The sequence below is a fragment of the Serinus canaria genome, chromosome 5, assembly GCF_022539315.1.
Source record: "Serinus canaria isolate serCan28SL12 chromosome 5, serCan2020, whole genome shotgun sequence".
Lineage (NCBI taxonomy): Eukaryota > Metazoa > Chordata > Aves > Passeriformes > Fringillidae > Serinus > Serinus canaria.
The window spans coordinates 18,375,434-18,392,301 of record NC_066319.1 but is presented as its reverse complement, the minus strand read 5'-3'; the positions used below and the strand labels follow the sequence as shown (position 1 = coordinate 18,392,301).

At 41.2% G+C, this 16,868-nt stretch overlaps 1 protein-coding gene across 1 annotated transcript in view; it reads right to left on the bottom strand.

Moving 5' to 3' along the window:
* Nucleotides 1-16,868, bottom strand: part of LRP5 (LDL receptor related protein 5) — a 134,495-nt gene that overhangs the window by 17,079 nt on the left and 100,548 nt on the right. The window contains exons 9-17 of the mRNA XM_009102172.4: nucleotides 16,250-16,539; nucleotides 14,079-14,305; nucleotides 13,580-13,764; nucleotides 11,104-11,427; nucleotides 10,096-10,298; nucleotides 9,583-9,794; nucleotides 7,525-7,715; nucleotides 3,883-4,092; nucleotides 1,632-1,757 (exon numbers count right to left, since the gene is read on the bottom strand). Coding sequence (XP_009100420.1) covers nucleotides 1,632-1,757; nucleotides 3,883-4,092; nucleotides 7,525-7,715; nucleotides 9,583-9,794; nucleotides 10,096-10,298; nucleotides 11,104-11,427; nucleotides 13,580-13,764; nucleotides 14,079-14,305; nucleotides 16,250-16,539 — 1,968 coding nt within the window. The remainder of the gene's footprint in view (nucleotides 1-1,631; nucleotides 1,758-3,882; nucleotides 4,093-7,524; nucleotides 7,716-9,582; nucleotides 9,795-10,095; nucleotides 10,299-11,103; nucleotides 11,428-13,579; nucleotides 13,765-14,078; nucleotides 14,306-16,249; nucleotides 16,540-16,868) is intronic.

Below are 16,868 nucleotides of genomic sequence, written 5' to 3'. Positions count from 1 at the left end.
TATAACCACAGTATGACCAAGCTGGAGGTGTGCTCTGGCACTGGATGGTAACACTCCTCTGGAAGCCCAGTGGGCTGTTCTTAAGATTCAGGCTCAAGAATGGACTTCACAAAGAACCCAGCATAAGGAAAGTTTCTTAGCTGTATGAGTATTTTTTCTCCTGAGGGTGGTGCTAAAAATTCTAGAATTAAATGCAAACAGTTTTTAAAGTTCTGCTGTCCTTTCTTCATTAGGGAGAAAAAGTTCAAGAATGAGACAAAGGTATAATCAAGAGCTTGAAAAACAAAATGCAAATAAAAATCACAACGTGCTTGGGTCTTGAAAAAAATATTATTTTTTTAAAGTTCCTAATTTATAATTATTTGGAGAAGCAATATGAGAATTACAAATGGAGCCAGTGACCTGACAGCTGTAGATAAGATAAAGATGCCAGACACACACATTAGGGTGAATTATATTTTGATCCAAGTGTAATTCAACAGACAGATCACTACTTCTGCATTTAAAGGCACATTTAATGTTGCACTGTGCTTGCACTTGGCAAGAACAAGCTTGTATTAAAAAACTTGACAAAAGCATTTGTAAGGATGTCCAGAACATGGACAAATGTTCCCCAGCCAACTAAGCTATTTTGAAACACTGGGTAGTGGCTGTTACTAGGACAGACAAGATGGGTTAAAAAGTTGTTGCAGGCTTAGTGAAAGACTAGGAAAAAAAAAAAAAAAAGACACTGAAATGGAGGCCCCTGAATTTTTAGATTTATAGCTGAAGACCCAAAGGAGTGGAATGTGAGACTCTTTCACTGTCCACGTTGTGCAACAACACCACAGCAAGATGTATAATTAGATTGATCCACCCTGCCCTCCCCATGTAACCACCACTACTCCAAAGCCACATAACTTGTTGTGGTCATGGGAAAGAAAACAGTTTATCATGGAAATGACTGTCCCATGGGAGTTCAGAGTTCAGCCAGAAAATGAAATCCACAGCAAAATAAATACATGAGAAGTCAAGAGGACCAACAGAGCCAAACAAGTTAAGATATAATGCTTCCCAAAAAGAAACAATGTTTTGTTTTGAATCCCCTCTGCAAGTGCAATATAACAGTTTTTAAAAATACTAGGAGGATAAAAGGGAAGGCTAAAGGAAAAGTCTACCATGTGGAAGGAAGAGAGCTACCTTAATTAGAAAGAACAATGAAGCATTTGATAAGTAGCCAGAACAGTGTTTCACATTATAAGGCCAAATTAATTTCAAAGACTGGAGTCTCATACTCTGGGAATCATAGGCACAATTTCTGCTGCTAGGTCATCACAGGTTGATGCACTGTAACATCATCTTATACACACTTGTTAAAAGCACAACCCTGTCACATCACACAATTATAAAAATCTCAGTAGAAGATGCAATATTTTAAGGTCAAAGAAAAAGATTCTGCTCATAATGAGAAGTCACTTGTGCCCAAAACCTCAAGCAGAAAACAGCTGGTAGAACTACCAAAGACTAATTTAACACATGATGCAGCACAACATATATAAAAAACTGTAAATCCACATTTTGGATTGGAATGCAACCTCAGCCACCACATTTTTGATATAAATTGATTAGCAGTGCTGTTAAACATAACTTACCTCCACATGTTAAGAGATTCTGTAGAAGCACAAGGTGCTCAGGGCATGAACATCTTGGAGTTCCATCCCCTTTGGCAATGCAGATGTGTGAACACCCACCATTGTCACGGGAGCATGGATGCACAGCTGGTGAAACACACAAAAATAATATTATGTAGCCACAAAAATAATATTACATAGCATAAAAGAAATTATAACTATTCCTCAATAGGGCAAAATCAAAAACTACTCACAAACCACTTCTGTCTGAGTAACCAAGATTTCACTACAAATTATTAGGAAGACACATGCAGGATTTTTCAGTTCAGTGTTTGAAAGCTATTTATTACTTCATAAGGACAAAATTTCTCCCAGTCATAGGAATCGAATAACCTGATTAAGTCAAAGATGTCCCAGCCTATTGAAGGGGGTTGGAACTGGATGACCTTCAAAAGGTCTCTTCCAACCCAAACCATTCTATGACTCTATCATATGGAGACCTTTCAAGAACTTCTAAAAAGAATTTGTGAGCTGAGGTGAAGAGAACTGAAAAGGCAGATTTGAGAAGGCTGCATTTATGTCTTACCTAGATGCCCCCTCTGCATTTCTAGGGTAGGCATCAAGAAACAATGTACGTCTTTGTTAAAAGACAGAAAGCTACACGCTTGTGTTCCCAATCAGTTACCCTGAGAGGCCCTAAAAGAACGATTTTCTAATGAACTTAGGTGGATAAGAAACAGGCACAGAGATGGGAGGTCACTGTCTGATGATCCAGCCCAAAGGAGTCAGAAGAGACTCAGTCTCATGCCTCTTATTCAGGCTGACAGCTGAGCATCTGCTGCAGCAACCTGTGGGGCTACAGCCTGTGTTATTTGTGATGCTGCTGAACAGTGCATTCTTTCCTACTGCTCAGCACCAAGAATTTACACGGAGAAGAAATTGTATAGATATCATAATTTCTCTCCCAAAGTTGTTTTCCAAGTGTCCCGGCTTCTCAGCAACCTGCTTTCTACCTTTAAGAAATTAATTAGTTTATACAGTGTTTCAGGCATGAGTTGCTCACAGCAGTGCATGCATATATCCCTGCATGTGCCTATGTGCTCCCCTGCTGGAACAGAAATCACCTCTGTAGAAATTTTTCAGCTGCAAAAGAGAATTCTTTTTCCCGATCTAAATAAACACATAGGGAAAAAAAAACCTTCTTTTTCAACACTGTTGAGAATTAAAACAAATCTTTTTGCTTCAGTCAGTATTACCTTTGAAATATACCCAACATATGTGAAATGTGTGAAGTGGCACAAAAAAGAGAAGAGCTGGGTATTGTGAAAGAAAGAACCTCTAGGTCATGATTACCCCTAGAATCTACTACAGTTTAAATGCTTATGTTATCTGATTTGTAACAGCTTACCCACATACACAAGTTCAAAAATACTTCCAGCCATCACAGACACTAAGTGACACAGAGTGTTTGTTGTGAAGTTGAATAATTTCTTCTGAAAATTAAAGCATTATACACTAATGTACCCTCCCTATATAAGACCACTCATCACTGGCCACAGAGACCTCTGTCCCCCACATTTTGTTTGTGATTGTGTATTCTCTTTTACAATCCCATTAAGCAGGAGGAGCTGTAGGTTGTCACTTTGAGGAGTGACTACTTGAAGAGATTTCTGCACTCTCCACCAAACCACAGTAATTTGGACAACTACTTCAGAAAAAGAACATCCTGCTTGCATGACCCCTTTCAGATGTGAGCACCTAAAATGCTCCACCTCTGCTGGGAGGAAAAGTCCCCACCCACAGTACAACTCATTGTAGGAGCATCCTCCCCATTTTGCCTCCCTCACTGCAGGCTTTTACATCATCCACTGTGCTGAGCTGAAGCAGACATACCTTTACTTGGGAGTCTGAAGCACCTGGAGACAAGGCAAGTACAACCCTTCTGGTTAGAGTTTTTTCCAACACTATTACTTGATTGTACTTAGAAAATTAACAGTCAGAATTTTAAATAGCTTTTAGACTGAATTCAGGGTCACGTGAGCTTGCACAAAGCAGGTAACTCAGTGCCATGATACCACATGTTCTACATGGGCAGCAATAGTCCCCTCGACAAGAAGGAGAAATTTGTTTCTCCTCCTCCCCTGCAACCCCGACTGGTCAAGTTGAAAGCATTCCATGGCTTATTTGAAGCCCATGGGCAACATTATTACAACATCCATCTGGATGAGGATTTTGAGATACAATGACCAAGACATCAGATACTGAAACTCACAGAATTCTTCCATATCAAGCTCTTCCACAGCATGAATGCCTGTTAGGTGAGCAATCCTGCCTTGAATTCTAGTCCTTTTGTACCCATTCACTTTCTCCACTCTCTCAATCATCTGCTGCTGACGATCAATCCAATACAGGTGATTCCCCAGCACAGTGAGTCCCATGGGCTGAAGAATGTTGGAGTCCTCCAGGGTCACGCGGTTGGCACCTGAGACCAACAAAAACAAAGATTAGTTGGACACCAGTCAACTTCTAAGTTATTCCTTAAAAGAACATCAAAAAGCAACATCCCAGCTAAAACCAAACCAAACCAAACCAAAGCTTGGAGACAGTGAGCTACAAGGTCATTGACTTCATCTGTCCCTGCCTGCTCAGTCTCATCTCAGGTAAACGCTACCAGTGCCACGTCTGGAGGGCAAGCAGATACAACGTGAAACCCAGCTCATCCCTGCACAGCCTGGCTGGTCAGCCAGCCATGCTCAGCCCCACGCTGGCATCTCTGGGATGTGCAGCTGTGAGCACTCCCAAAAGCTGATACAGACAGAACTCTTGGACCAAAAGTTTACAGTGCACTCACACACGGAGCTGTACATTTGTTCTGGAATCTATAAGCGAGAGTGAAATACAACCACTTCAGTTTCACTGCCCTTACTCAAACAGAACATATTCATCATGCAAAGCAAGAGGCAAGTACCAAACCTTGTCACAGCCTATGTCACAACTACAGATATATGATCAAAAAAGAAAAGCTCTTTAAAAAAAACAACTTTTTAAATTTAGTAACCCACCAGAAAACCCAAACTTTAAATGACTCAATATGCTCCTAAATAGGAACACTGTCAAGTGCTCAGGCTCTCTGCTTTATAAAAATGTGTGAAAATCTGCTTTAAGCCAGTGAGCAAAAAAGAGGTCAAGTAAAAATGCATTTATTATCAGTTTTCACTTTAATTACTTGCTTCTACTTATGCAGTCTTCTCCTGCATATTGGCCTACACTTAGAGTCATTTAGTTATGGCTTTTATTATTCTTTTCTAAGGTGAGGATATTCCAAATTATTCTATTAATTCCCTGAAACTATTAAGAATATGTGTACGTGTATGCCTGTGTAACTGGATATATTTGATTGAAAAAATTAAAATTTAAAACAAAATCATAACTTGGTGCTGCTTCTGGTCTCATAATTGATTTTGGAACTATGATCTTATGTCTGCTTGTATATAAAAAAATGTAAGTTTTTAGTATCTATACAAAATGAGATTACAGATTCCACATAATAGAAGTGCAATGAGAATTGAATTCAACTAATTTGCTGCATAAATTATGCAGAGCTCAGCTAAGCATGAGCAGCTTCTATTAGTTTTGCTGTTAGAACAGCTCCAGAGGAGGGTCATGAAGATGACCAGAGGGCTGGAGCACCTCTCCTATGAGAACAGGCTGAAAGAGCTGGGGTTGTTCAGCCTGGAGAAGAGAAGGCTCTGGGGTGACCTAAAGGAGCCTTCCATGATACTTAAAGGGAGCTTCCTAAAAAGAGGGAGACTGACTTTTGTATGGGCAGATAGTGGTAGGACAAGGGGGAATGGTTTTAAGCTAAAGGAATTTAAAACCAGCTTTTGGTCTAACTCCAACTTAAAAATTCCAGAACCTTGTAAAGAAAACTGTTAGATGGGTTTACAGTTCTTTCATCCCTCTCTGAAAGTTGCTCACTGGACAGCTGAGGCCATTCCCTGATTTAGCAGGATGCTGTTCTGATCACGGTACAGCGCAAACTTCAGGAATCTCCATAACCATGTCACCTCTACAAGTCTACAATGGAATAATAAAGCCACTACCAGAATATCTAGACCAGTTTAACTGGCAGGAAGGATGCTATGCACGATTTTTGTCCCATTTATTCAGCAGCCCTAGTTTATGCTAAAAACCTTTTCCTACCATATGCCCATTTTGCTCAGAAAACTATTTTCTCAAAAATATTTTTTCAGAAGTATTTTGCTCAAAAAATACTATTTAGAAGAAGTAATTCAAATCAACATCACTTTGGCTCTCAAATTTTTTCTGAAGTTGTGATGCAAGAATAAAAGCATTGTAAAAATAAAAATATGCTGCTAACTCATTTAAAAATCAACATCACAGTGAATCAAATTACAGTGAGCTCAACTGGATGAAATATAACCAGAGTTTTCTGGCTACAGACACATCTCTCTCTAGCTCATAGACATTGTTTTCTTTTAATCCTGTAGCTTCCCCTGCTCTTGTATTACTTATAACTTTGATTCTTTGGCTGTGATTGGATATAGTTTCTATATAATTTTACCTGGTGCCTTTTCCATCTTCTCTTGGATACCACTCCAGCATACCTGCATAACATGAAGCCTTGCCATTTTATCATTTTACTTTTAAATGTCTTCCTAGAGCATTTCTTTTATCACTAGAGAACCCCTCTCAATATCTCTGATGCGTTTTGTGCTGTGTCCCACTCTGTCACCTTTTCTTCTCAAATGTGGTTTGTCTCATAGGTCAAAGTCTTATCTTCCTCTTATCTTCTTTTCTGCTACACATTTTTGTAGGGCCTCTGATGCCTATCTTGGACTGAACATTTTGTGGCTGCTCAGGCAGTTTGACAATACTCCCCTATTCAGCCTGGTAACTGATGAAAGACATGGGCTGCTCTACCTTCCTATCTGCAGCTTCATTGTCTTTATCCTCTCCTTGGAAGAGTCTAAATCAGTTTTAGGTGCTCAAAAGCACCTTTTATCCTTGTAAAAAGGTGAGCAACCTTCTGCTGTTTTAGTTCATTGTTTCAGTGCAACACAAGGGAAGGATGTGACTACATGGCAGAAAGAGTCCCCAAAATTGGAGATTCACCCCTCTATGCCATGTACCAATCACTACAACAGCCCAGCTTCTATTCCTTTACACTTGTTCCCTTCTCTCTGCACTGTCTTTATGGGCTTCACTTCTTGATACATGGATGTTGATGAGAGAACAAGTCATGAGACAGAAAGCATGGCCATTGCATCCTCTCTTCTATACTGCTCACCAGAGCAAATTTCTCCACTTCTTCAGAACTATCAAGTGCTTTTAAAAGTCAGTGATGAACTCTCTAAGATCCATGAGGTGCTACTGCTTTGTATATGGAGTAATGCTTTATATTACTAATGTGGGAAAAGTGCAATGGCATCTCTCCACTGTGTTGCAATAATGCTGTTTCAGATGAATAGTCTTACCACCCAGATTAGAAAAACACCAAACATGCCCTTTCTTTTGTTTGTTTTTTTTCAAGCTACCTTGATTTACTAAGCTGTAAGCTCCAGAGAAAGAAAAATCGAAAAGTATGCAAACTTTTCAAACCACTAAGAAAAAAAAAGGGGGCACAGAGGAGGTTATTTAGGGGTGCCATGACTAACAATGCTTTCGGAACACATCAAAAGTCAAATGGCTGTCTTGGAGGGTGTCAATCATTACAGTCATGTCTATTCTAGTTACATCAAAGATGGGAGCCCACCAGCAATCGCTGTCTGTGACTGCCCACACAGAACTGGCAGCGGTGGAGATGAAAGTCACCAGGCTCAGCATCAAAGAGGGAACGATGTCCTGTCCATGCTGACACTGTGCTGCAAATGTTTAACTTCATAGCACATACCTGACAGGTCACAGCTCTCAATGCGCTTCAGATCTGCGTCCACCCAGAAAAGCTTTCCAAGTTTGTTGTCAACCACCAGCGCTACCGGTCGGATCAAGCCAGTTGTGAAAAGCACTTCCCTCTCTGTGCCATCCAGGGCTGCACGCTCAATCTTGGGAGCTCTCTCCTGCATGTTGGTGAAGTACATGTACCTGAGAAGAGAGAGAGCACTGCTGAGCTGGGGCTCCAGGGACAGGCCATTCCCCTCTGCACGCAGGGTCTTGTAACCCACGTTGTAAGAGAGAATGGTTTCACAGGCACGGCTGCCGTGACTGCTCCCAGGTGCAAAGATCCAGAACCAAACATCTCCTAACTGACACACTCAGCCTGAAATTAGTAGGATTTCTCTCCAGGCCACAAAGTGCCTCAGCACTGCTGCATCAGCAGCTCTGCTCCTACACGGAGTTGGGGGTTGTAAGAGACCAGCACAGACCTTCTGCAACTCTCCCTGGGTAGAGCTGTCCCCACTTACAAATCAAAGTCCAGAAGTTCTTTCTGACCAAAAAAAAAAAAAACATTAACCACCACCTCCCCTCCTTCTAGGTAACTCTTCCTTCTCAGCAAGTAAAATTTCCTACCAAACTTGAGACAAGATTACAGAAGAACAACTGAGGATAGCATGTTCCTGACATCTTAGTTCCACGAATTCTTTATATCTGTCTAAGCCAGTTCAGTTGCAAACAAAAGCAGTCTCTGTCCTCCTCATGCATAGAGAGAAAAGGGTTTGTACACCCCTACGATGAACTGAGACCTCTTTAAAGGAAAAGTCCAGTGTTTTTCCAGTGGTGAGTAACATGGGCAAAGTCTCCCACAGCATGGGCTGCATTGCTGCACAGCCTTTCCTTATGGCACAAGGAGGGGAGGCAGCAGTCAGAACATGCACCCAGGGGAGAGGTGGAGGAAGGAATTTCTGTAATCATGGCAGAAGCCATTGAAGATCACTCATTCAGCTCTCCCAGACAGTCACAGTGTTTAACATACTGTCTTCCTCATTTTTCCTCCTTTAATTGTGAAACGGATTTAGTGTTAAATCACTTGAAAACCTGAGCAGAAAAGTTGAGAGTTTTAGAGATCAATAAACCCAAACTCCCATTTTAATGGAGAAAGCAGATAAGCTTTTATAAATACAAACTATATCCAAGTGACTTAGTCCCAATAAGATTAGAATCTTTCCTCTAATCCCCCTCTCCCCACAACAGCTTTTGAACAGTGCAGAGTACACTGGTGTAAAACACCAGTCCTATAAACGCTCCAGACAGAGTCTCTGGGTACTACTGTATCCACACATTTGTGAAATATTGTCATTCAACATCTGTCAAGCACATGGTAAGCCATTTAGCTGTAAACTGGGATTTAAGCATCTAACTTATTCAAGGGAACAGTAAAGCACCATCCATCTTTGACATCTAAGAAGGAAGCTACTAGCTACCAGAAGCAGAGAGAGTGTCTGCTGAATCTAACCGAAGCTGCTTTGCAGCAAAGCAACATATCTTCCTCCCATGGGAAATCACTCTAGTGCATCCCACCTGCTTCAATTCATTCCAGAGGTTTTTAAGACACACATTATATCAGAACTCAGTTAAAAATGTATAGAACATAAGGAGTTCAAGTGTTTAAGCTTTATACTACTACATTAGCAGGAATAGTCGTATCAAATTCGAGGCTCTTTCTTCACCCCTGGAAACATTTGTTTTATGATGACTAAACACTTATAACCCAGATACTGAGGTGATACAGACTCTCTTGTTTTTGTTATCAGGTGGCAGGGCTGTGCATCCACAGAGAGAACAGTGCAAGGTGGTTTTAGTTTGCTGCCACCACCTGGGTTAGTGCCTCACACATGGAGGCAAAGGAGAGAACAGGAAGAGAAAGCTGGATACCTCCAGAACCCAGAACTGGATAAGCAGTCAGCTACACCCTGAGCAAAACTCAAAACTTGTCTTTGCAGAACTAGGCAGATGCTGACAAGAGCTGCAGACACCCAGGAGCGCTCTGCCCGAGGGGCAGGACGAGGCTCACCCGCGCTCCGCGTTGACGACGATGGCCCTGGGCCTGTCGTGCTCCCCCCGCAGCACCATCCCGATGGATTCGCCGCTCAGCCGCTGCACGTTGACGGAATTCGTGGCCTCGCAGGTCCAGTACAAGGTGTGGCTGTAGATATCAATGCTGAGGTCGTGGGGCTGCTTCTCCGGGTTCTGGCTTTGGTTTGGGGTACTCATTACAGTGAAAGGCTGCAAGACAACACACGGGCAACGATTTCCAGCCATTACTCTGATGACTGACTGAAGAACACTGACTGCACAGAAAGCATGGTTTGCCTGCCTGATGCTTTAGAAACCCCTAAAATCCTAAAAACAATCCTAAAAATGTTCAGTAATTCCCATATATAAATAGAATATCCATGAGTAAGTGCTGACAAGTGCAGTTGACAGTGATGATCCCTTGGTGTGGCAGATAGAAGAGGAAGGTCAAGCATAAAGCAAAAGCACACAGAAAGACTGAAACAAAACTATATACAAGATGTACACTTGCCTGGGTGCCATCATCTTTGGCTCTTTTTATAATATTCTGGCGTCCATCCACCCAGTAGATCAATTTATCTAAGGGATCGTAATCAATAGCCTTGACATTCCTCAGACCATGCATAGGTAGGATGATATCTGGGCTTTGCTGATCATCAGGTATCATCCTGCTGATGGCAGACTTCTGGCTAAATAGCAGGAAACTGGCAGGGGCTGAAACAAGCCAAAACAGAATGCATGAGAAAGCACAATTCCCAAAAATATATCTCCACAGAAGAAAGAGAATATTTAGAACAAAGTCAGAAACAAACACTAATATTTACAATGAAAATTAAATAACTCATAACTGGAGATTTCTGCTATAAAGTTGAAATGTTTCTTTCTATAGTTATAGAAGGAGATCAGGTTAAATCTGCAGGACCTGCCTTTCAAAAATTCACCCTGTCATTCAGTTAAAATTGCCTTATATGCTACTATGCATACATTTTATATTCATGTGCCATTTTTACCAGAAACTTAAGTTCCTATTTGACAACCAGTCCACTGGCAAGCTCATAATATCACATGCAGGGAGAACACAAACTTTTATGTATTTTAAGTGCATCTGCAAGTTGAGCAGACTACGTCAGAGTCAGACTGCTTTACTGAGTGTTATTTTAGCTGACTTCATCAAGCATGTAAGAGAAAAAGACATTTTTTGTTGGCAATTTCTTTTCCACCACCTACACACTTAGGTAAGGAGTGGGAAAGCTTCACTCACACAGCTGAATCACCTAGAAAGCACTTCTGGTAAAACAAGAAAGACCAGACTTGACAGCGCTGTCATTTCTAAGACCTGAAATACAAATCTTCCTGCCTTGTACATGTCACAAAAATAGATATAAAATTCCATACTCTGTCCTCATATTCAAAGATCACTTTTAAAGTCAGAACCTTTGAAATACACTTAGGACCCCTTTCCTTTAGCACCTGGGAGCCACAAGCACTGAAGTACACAATAGCAAACAAAAAGGCTTACAACTACAGTTCCTGCTGTTGGGATCCAAGGTGTAATGAGCAGCACAGCCACACCTAAATCCATTTGGGATGGCAAGGCACAAGTGACCACAATGGCCATTATTCTGCACACAATCATTCAAGCCGTCCTGACGAGAAGAATGGAAGACCAATATATCCATCACAAAATCCAGATGGCCCTGAATAAGGGTCCTGTTCTTCCCACTGGTCTTGTCTGCTCTTTCTATGCTGTGAAGATTCCAGTCTGTCCAGTAGATGTAGTCACTGTATTGGGTTAACCCAAATGGATGAGGTAGATCATCTGCTATGATTTCTCTTTCTTGTCCTGCAAAAACAAGGATAACCAACTAAAGGACAATTCCCATGGTATAAAATGAGGTGTGACTGGCATGCAGAAAAATATTTTTCTTCTTTTTAAAAGAAAACTTCATTTTCCAAATCAGCATCACGGGATTCTTTATTAAGTAGTATTTGCTCAAGAGGTAACACAAACAGTTGCATTCAAAAGCCCTACCTTGATACCCTCTTGCCTACATAGCACCTTGAAATGATGCCAGCGTATTGTAATCCAAATAAATACTACTTCATATGTCTCACACTTATCAATCCAAATAGACACTGAAAAACATATCCAATTATACTATCAGCTCCAGAAATCATTTAGGCCAATAAAAAAGCCCATTAATATGCAGGAAAGCAACAAAAAACCTCAAGATTCACAGAGAAACTGCTATGAGAAATAACGGTGCTTCACTCAAGAAACAAATCTTTTGCAGTGCAATTTAACATTCAGCTATCCCAGGAGTTTAGGAAACCATTTGTTTGGCAGAAATCTCAATATTCCCACATTCAATGGCTCAGTTAGCAACATTTACAACAGATTTAACACCTCCTAGAGCATGGTCTCTGACAGAGATGCATTACTGAAGTAGATAAAGTCTTACTGCAAACCACCTTCCTGAACATTTTCAAGCATAAACCTCTATGAATCTCTGCCATCAAGTGAAGACGCAGCCTTTAGCAGCACCATCTCCTCCTGTCTCAAACATCCAGTGCTAGACTCTACAGAACACCTCACTTTTTTTCCTCTGCCCTACCTTCCATTTCACCAAGACTTGAGAAAGAATAAAATAACCATAAACCAGAACATGAGGCCACTTCCTTATGAGCCACCATATCTAAATACAGTGGCAACCTTCTCATGTAACTCTTAGGCATCTAAATCCTCCAAGTTAGGGGTACAGATATCCTGCACACTCTCAGATACTTCTTAGAGCAATTCTGATCCATAGTGATGAATTCAGGAGAAAGACTCTTTTGAAGGAAGCAGATAAGCTGTATAATTGAATTTTCATAATAGAAGAAAAACTCCCAAAAGTGTGATTTTTTTCCCCTGCTGTTTATAATGTCCAAGATTAAGCTGAGCAGCATTCACTCATCCACTTCAGAGTGCTTTGCTCATCCCTTAACTGATGAGCCCACTTGCTACAAGTCTACCTGAGTCTTTATAATCTGCTGACCACAAAGACATTGTACAACATAAAAGTGAATGGGCACAAGTCTATGGGGCCTGATGGGATGCACCCCAGGGTCCTGAGGCAACTGGCTGACGAGGCTGGCAAGCCACTGTCCATCATATTTGAAAAGCCACGAAGTTGACAGTGACTGGAAAAAAGGGAAACATCACCCCTATTTTTATAAGGAGGCCCCAGAGAACGACAGATCCGTGAGCCTCACCTCTGTGGCTGGGAAGATCAAGGAACAGATCCTCATGGAGGCAGTGCTAAGGCATGTGCAAGATAAAGGGATGATGTGACACAGCCAGCACAGCTTCACTAAGGGCAAATTGAGCCTGACCACCCTGGTGGTATTCTCTGGTAGAATGACTTCAGAATCTCAGAATTCTGAAGATTTGCACACACAATGGCACCTTAAAAAAAAACCACTCTCTAAAAGTATCTTTTCATGGAATAAAAAAAAAACCCAACAAAAAAAATAGTTGCAGTAACATTATGTATATTGTCAATCAGGGCACACCCCTTGTATGTATAAATGACATTTCAATGGAAAACATGAGAATGTGTGAAGTTGTGTCTGAAACACACTGCAGTAGCTGCACAATCTTTCAGCCTCCACAAAATGCAAGAAGTTTAGAACTAATACAACTGGTCTGAGGTCAGAAATAAGAGAGAGTACTTCAACAGAATATTAGTGTCCAGGCTAAAATGTCAGGGATGATTTACAATGAACCTGTAAGTTGTCCTCACGTTGAGAACTTGGAGGCCATCTCTGCTTTGAGTACCTTTTTATGAAGGTTTTTAAAATTTTCTTAAACACTTAACTCTCCATTTCCTTTTATAAGAAAATATACACACAGATTTACTATCACTTATATTACTCAAATTCATATTATTCAATTACTTTACTATAGCCAGTGCATATTTCTGTACTGGCTGGTTAATATAACATTAGATTACCCAGCATATTTGATGACTCAATCATGCTTGTGTCCAAGTCAGTCCAGTAGAGCCTTTGGTCCACATAATCAATAGTGAGGTCATTGGCACGCCCCACTTTGTCCACCAAAGTGATGCTGTTTGTCCCATCCATGTAGGCTCGAACGATCCTGGGCTTGCCTCCCCACTCAGTCCAGTACATGTATCTGCAATGAGGAGTGCAACAAAAACAGGACATCAGCCAGGTATAGCTGCATGCTTTGCCTTTCTAAATTGCTTTGCAGCACTTGAAAAAACCACCAAAACACCCACGTGGTTATGTGCAGCATGACAACACTCCTTTTTTTAACACAAAGGCAGAACAGTATTTTTGACAATTTTTGATTTTTCACTGTAACCCACAGGATTGTGGAAGGTTTGCTGCCTTTTCAAAGACTCTGAAGAAACAGAGTTGTGCCAAATAACTTGCTACATACAAGAACACCCACACAAAGCTTTGAAAAACAGCAGAGTCCCTTACCCTTTGGTGGGATCAAGAGCCAGAGACCTTGGGTTGTCCAGGTCCTTCCACACAAGGACCTGCCTATACTGTCCATCCAGGCGGGCGACTTCGATGCGATTGGTTCCAGTATCTGCCCAGTAGAGGTTCTTGCCCATCCAGTCCACAGCCATTCCCTCAGGATAATCTAGCCCAAACTCTATCACATGTTCAACAGAGCTCCCATTCATGAAAGCTCGGCTTATGGTCTGGAAAACAATGGTGTAAAAATATTACAGTGCTTATGGATACCCCGGTGAAATAAAAAGGAATAATTATCATGAAGTTTGGTGTACAAAAAGAAATTAGTACAAAAAAACCCCAGTTATTGTTACTTTTTAAACAACTAATTTCTGTTGTCCAAAAATACAGACATTCTCAGGAGAAAAACACCTGAATTTTCAGAAAGCAGTATGTAGCTGCAGATTCTTCCTTGACACCTCTCTCTCTCTTCTATTTGCACACAAGAAGCTGGTTTTAAAGAATTACTTAATTCCCTGTAATGTTTTAAGTCTCAGAAGCACATCTCAGTGGCATCTAAATTAAATTGTTTCTCATAATCAGTCACCTGGAGCATATCTACATCAGAGTACATCTACTGATCCCATCTACATTTTAGTTATGCACACTCATCAAAATAAGCCAAAGGACAAGCAAGGACTGCACACATGTCAATAAGTCACTGCTAACAGCACAGAAACAATCCCCAGGTAAAGAGTAACTTCCAGGACCAAATACCCACCCTTGCTTATCAACACTGAACAATCCATCTATGAGCCTGCCAATATTTCAGCTATTGATTTCTTAACAATTTGGTACATGGATGTGTAAGGGTCAGAGACATTTGACACTTTTAAAGGTAAATGTCAGACCCTGAAATCACGTTGTGTAGTTTTTGAAAATGTGCCCTCTTATAATCAGAGGCATGCAGGGACCAGGGAAGTGGTGGGCACTGAAGGAAAGGGAGATCACTGTGAGCTCTGAAGTTGTAATACCTTCTCCTAAGCAGCTAGATGTGGGGGACAAGGGGAATGACAACCCAGAGGTGCTGGAAGATAGCTGGTATGTATGTGAAAATACAGTATGCTGGAAAACTCAGGAGGCAACAAACAAGTAAAATGTTTTCCAGTCCTGCACAGAGTGAGACTGAGATCTGCTCTCTGATGCAGCTGAAGTGATGTGCTTTCCAGTACAAACGTTATGATGTCCATAAGTCCTGCTCTCCACGTGCTTGTGTGAGATTTATTTAGTAACTGTGTCTACACTGCAGCAGTTTATTACAGTGGCACTCTTCCTGAAGGAACGGTATCCACAGCACAAGCAGCACTGCTAACTCTGAAGCACAGCCCTCAGCAGTCCTCACAGAGAGGCTGTGGAAACCGCCCGAGCCCTGCAAGCTCCAAAAGTGAGCTTTGGGCACACTGGCAAGGAAGCTCTGATTGCTCTTGGAAAACCTATGAAGAGTCTAAATAGAACAATTTATTTGCAGTGAAGTGAATCTGTTATTTTCTACCAAATACTTAGTTCACTTCAATTGGCCAAGTAAGGCTGATGAAGAGCACAACCCTGACTTTAGCACGCACCTGGATGTGTACCAAACATCACAGGAAATGTGCTCTGGGGAACACATTGAGATAGAACTGGGGGCAGGTGGGCCCTTTACACAGTGTGGAGGAGACTGGACAAGTTCCCTGGCTTTTTCTGTGCCGAGCTGAAGCCACAGACTAACAGCAAACAATCCAAAGTTCACTTGTCAAATGTTAATACTGAATACAATTGTCTTCCAAATCAAAACTGGAAGAAGATAGAAAACTCAGGGGGCTGCTGAGCTCAATGTTTAAATTACTCTACTCTGACATGAAGTCAGCTTTTCTACAGCAGATACATATATGGATGCAAAACATCCAGCATCCAAGATTCAGGCATTCGGTACGAGCAGACACCACTCAGGATTTTTATTTGAAGCAGGAAGATGCCTGTCACCCTACTGTGCATTCAGCAAGGCAACTGTCTTCATCTCCAAGGGTCTCCTTGGATGCAATTCAACGACAACACTGGCAACTGCAGGACAGATCATGTAACAGAGACCTTTGTTAGATCAAAGTAAACTGCTCTGTGGCTTTATACTCAAGGAATTCACACGTCAGTAATACCTTCAAACTAACATCAGTCCAATAGATTCTGTTATCAGAGACATCAAAATCCAGAGCAGATGCTTCCTTGACTCCAGTAAGAGGAATAGCAACATCATTATTATTGGTTTCAAGAGAAATCCTATGAATTGCTGCTCTGCTTGTGAAAACTAAGAAGGCTTCAGGAATGATGCAAGTCTTCATGTCACTCAACAGCTCAAGGCCAATGGGACAGGCACACCTGGCCTCCTGGGGTGTAAAGAAACACAGATGGCTGCAGCCTCCATTGTTCTCTGCGCATGAATTAGTTCCTTTGAAAAAATAAATAAACAAAACAACAAACCAGAACAGATATTAGTGCATTGAATTAGTTCCTTAAAAAACAAACAAACAAAAAAACCAACAACTAAAACAAAACACATATTAGTGCATTGTGAAGGTAAAAGGGAAAGGGGAGCACAGGAGGTTGAGCAAAACACGGTATAATTTTCCAAAATAAGTTAACACTATGAGTTGTCAGCAGGGAATACTTTAAAAAAAAAGAAAAGGGCACTCCAAGTGGATTCTTCCTGTCTACCCAGGAAAGCTGGACCTATCCCTTCTATTGTACAAATACCATCTACAAACAGACCTTTCTTGC